This window comes from Arachis ipaensis, chromosome B02 (genome assembly GCF_000816755.2).
Source record: "Arachis ipaensis cultivar K30076 chromosome B02, Araip1.1, whole genome shotgun sequence".
Classification (NCBI taxonomy): Eukaryota; Viridiplantae; Streptophyta; class Magnoliopsida; order Fabales; family Fabaceae; genus Arachis; species Arachis ipaensis.
In genome coordinates, this window is record NC_029786.2 from 102,465,505 (window position 1) to 102,468,577 (window position 3,073).

General features: G+C 37.5%; 1 protein-coding gene across 1 annotated transcript; it reads left to right on the forward strand.

The window, feature by feature from the left end:
* Positions 848 to 1,882, forward strand: LOC107627908 (basic 7S globulin-like). The gene has a single exon (XM_016330718.1). The coding sequence runs from the start codon at positions 848 to 850 to the stop codon at positions 1,880 to 1,882; it is 1,035 nt and encodes a 344-aa protein (XP_016186204.1).

Sequence of the window (3,073 nt, forward strand, 5' to 3'; positions counted from 1 at the left end):
GAAATTTTACTACTACAACTACTATAATGATATTCAGTTATTCACCATAAAGTACATCTTATTTTTTTACACATTTTCTTACTTGGTCTCTCCTAGTCCTAGACAGAATACACAAAATTTGACAAAATTAAAAGCTTGTCCATCGCGATACATTTATTCGTTTCGTGTAATTCACTAATTCTAGAACAATAATATATATATATATATAAATCAAATTACACTAGATAAGTGCATCCCCAAAAGTACCTGATTCGTTTAGAACATCACCACCCAAATTATAAATAAAAAATTGAAGACCAAGAATTAAGCCGTAATCCATCGACAGATCAAAGAATAATGAACAAGCCAAATTGGTCAACAATGACAGGCGCATGTTGAAATGAGCCACGTGAAATCCTATCTTTCATCAATTTCTATCTATATATCCACTTGCTTACCTTTTAGGTTCTCACTACTACTACAGTACTACTACCTTTCCAAAATGCATTCCCCACTTTCACTATTCTTGATAAGGTTCAGCTTCTTCTTCATTTTCTTCATCTTGCTTTTTTCAAATCAAACTCAACAAACAACCCTAATCTCACCGGTTTCAAAGGACAAACACACAAACCTCTTCACTCTCTCTGTCTACCTCAAAACCCCACTTCGCCCCACAAAGCTTTTTCTTGACCTCTCTTTCTTGTTTCCATGGTTAGATTGTGATGGCAACTACAACTCCTCCTCCTTCCGCCAAGTCCCCTGTGACGCTACTTTCTGCGACTCCCTCGGCTTCGGTGCACTCTCTTGTGCCAACTGCACCGACTTCACCCCATCACCTAATCCCAACTGCGTACACATCCCCACCGAAATGGTTTGCGGCGCATTCCCAGAAAATCCAATAACAAAAGATGTCAATTCACAAACTGTTCTTGTTGATACGTTAGCGCTCCCAAATGCCAACGTGTCATCACAAGAGCAACTTGTTTCTTTTTCTAATTATACTTTCTCTTGTGCACATACTACTCTTCTTAAACGCTTACCAAAAGGTGTCACCGGTTTAGCTTCGTTAGGTCGGTCCAAAGTCTCGATCCAAGCCCAAATTAGTTCGACTTTTTCCACTCCTAATTGCCTTGCAATTTGCTTTCCCGGTTTACCAAAATCAACCGGGGTCGCTTTCTTTGGTTCACGTGGACCATACTATGCTTTTCCTCGATCCGGTAAAATTGACCTTGCAAAATTTCTTATTTACACTCCACTTATTGAAAATCCAATCGGTTCAGGAGATACTGTGATTACCTACGTAAACAAACCATCCAATGAGTATTTCATTGGGTTGACTTCTATCAGAGTCAACGGTAACAAGCAAGTTCCAATCAATAGTTCTCTACTAACTATCAACAAGGAAAACGGTTTTGGTGGAACCAAGATTAGTAGTCATGTTCCATACACTCTTCTAGAGTCTTCTATTCACAAAGCCTTCACAGAATTGTTTGTAAAAGAAGCAAGTTCTTCTAGTTTCAACCTTACAATAATATCTAATCCGGTAAAACCATTTAGTGTGTGCTACTCTGCGGAAAGGGTCACGGTAACAAATGGTGGTCCAGTGGTGCCTACCGTTGATCTTGTATTGGATAGAGATGATGTTGTTTGGAAGATTGATGGGGCAAATTCAATGGTGAGGGTTGTGAACAAGAAAAAAGAGTTGGATTTGTGGTGTTTGGGTTTCGTTGACGGTGGAGTGAATAACAAAACTTCGATTGTGATTGGAGGGAAGCAACTTGAAGAGAATCTTGTGCAGTTCGATCTTGAATCAAACAGATTTGGATTTAGTTCTTCACTTGCATCTCGTTCTCTTTCATGTGCTGACTTTAAGATCGTTGACTTTGTCAATGCAAGCACATAGAGTAATGGTTTTGTGCAAATAATAATAAGACACCATAGTGATTAAAAGTAATCACATGATGGGTTTAGTCAATTATATAATTAAGTCATTTGTCAACTGTTTTTCCTTTCAATTTTATCAATAAGTCTTGGAATGAGAAAATGAATACACTTATATTGATCATTGAATAGAACGAATTAAGGAATATCATATATATGCGACTTGTGCAAATGTATAAACTCTAAATGAGCTAACATGAAAACTCTATATAAGGAGGATCTAGTAAAGCTTGGTGCACTTTTTTAAAATATTAAGTATCATATATGATTTATAAAACAATCGTGTTACGTATACATTAAAATCAACCATTAAAATTAGCTATTAGTATAAAATATATATTCACGCCACTGCTCCTCCACGCCGCTCCTTTCTTCCTCAACAAAAACACAGCGCCGCCGAGACGGGGGGAGGCGGGAGAAAGAGAAGCGGGAGGGGGTGTTGTTTCGGGAAGAGGGGAAAGGGAAAAGGGGGAAGGGGGAAGGTCGCCGCCGCAGCAGCTCCACACTGCCGCAGTCGCCGTTCACCGCCGCAGCCCCTCCTCTCCACCACCACCGCAACCCTTTCCCTCTGTTTTAATTTTTTATTCCTTTTTCTTTAATTTTTCATATTCAAAGGATTCCATTGTTGTTGTTGTTGTTGATGCTTTTGATTATTTCTGTTTATTCCTTTTATTTCATTGTTGTTGTTGATGCTTTGGTTGCTTCTGCTTCTGCCTGTTTTTGCTTCTGCCTGCGTTTGCGCTTTTGCTTCTGTTTCTGGTTGAGGAAGAAGAGGGGAGGGAGGTTTGCGCTTCTGCTTCTGGTTGAGGAACTAGTTGAGGAAGAAGAGGGGAGGGAGGGGTATTTTTGTCCGAATGACCATTTTAAAATAAACTGAAACATTGGGGACCATTTTGGAGCGAAAATAAGGTGAGGAATGAAAAAAATTTTCAACCTCTACGTTGGGGACCAAAATCATACTTATCCCTTAAAAATAAATTAAATTACACATATATTTATACATAATTACATTAATAGTTGATTTTAGAATCTGATTTTGATATACAAATAGTAATTTTTTTTATAAAATTATATTTTACTATTTTTAAGATTTAAAATTCAAAAATATTTTAGAATTTAATTTTAATACAGTATTAATAAAAACTAATTTTAC

Coding starts and splice junctions, on each gene's coding strand:
- LOC107627908 (XM_016330718.1), top strand. CDS start 848: ATGGTTTGCGGCGCATTCCCAGAAAATCCAATAACAAAAGATGTCAAT.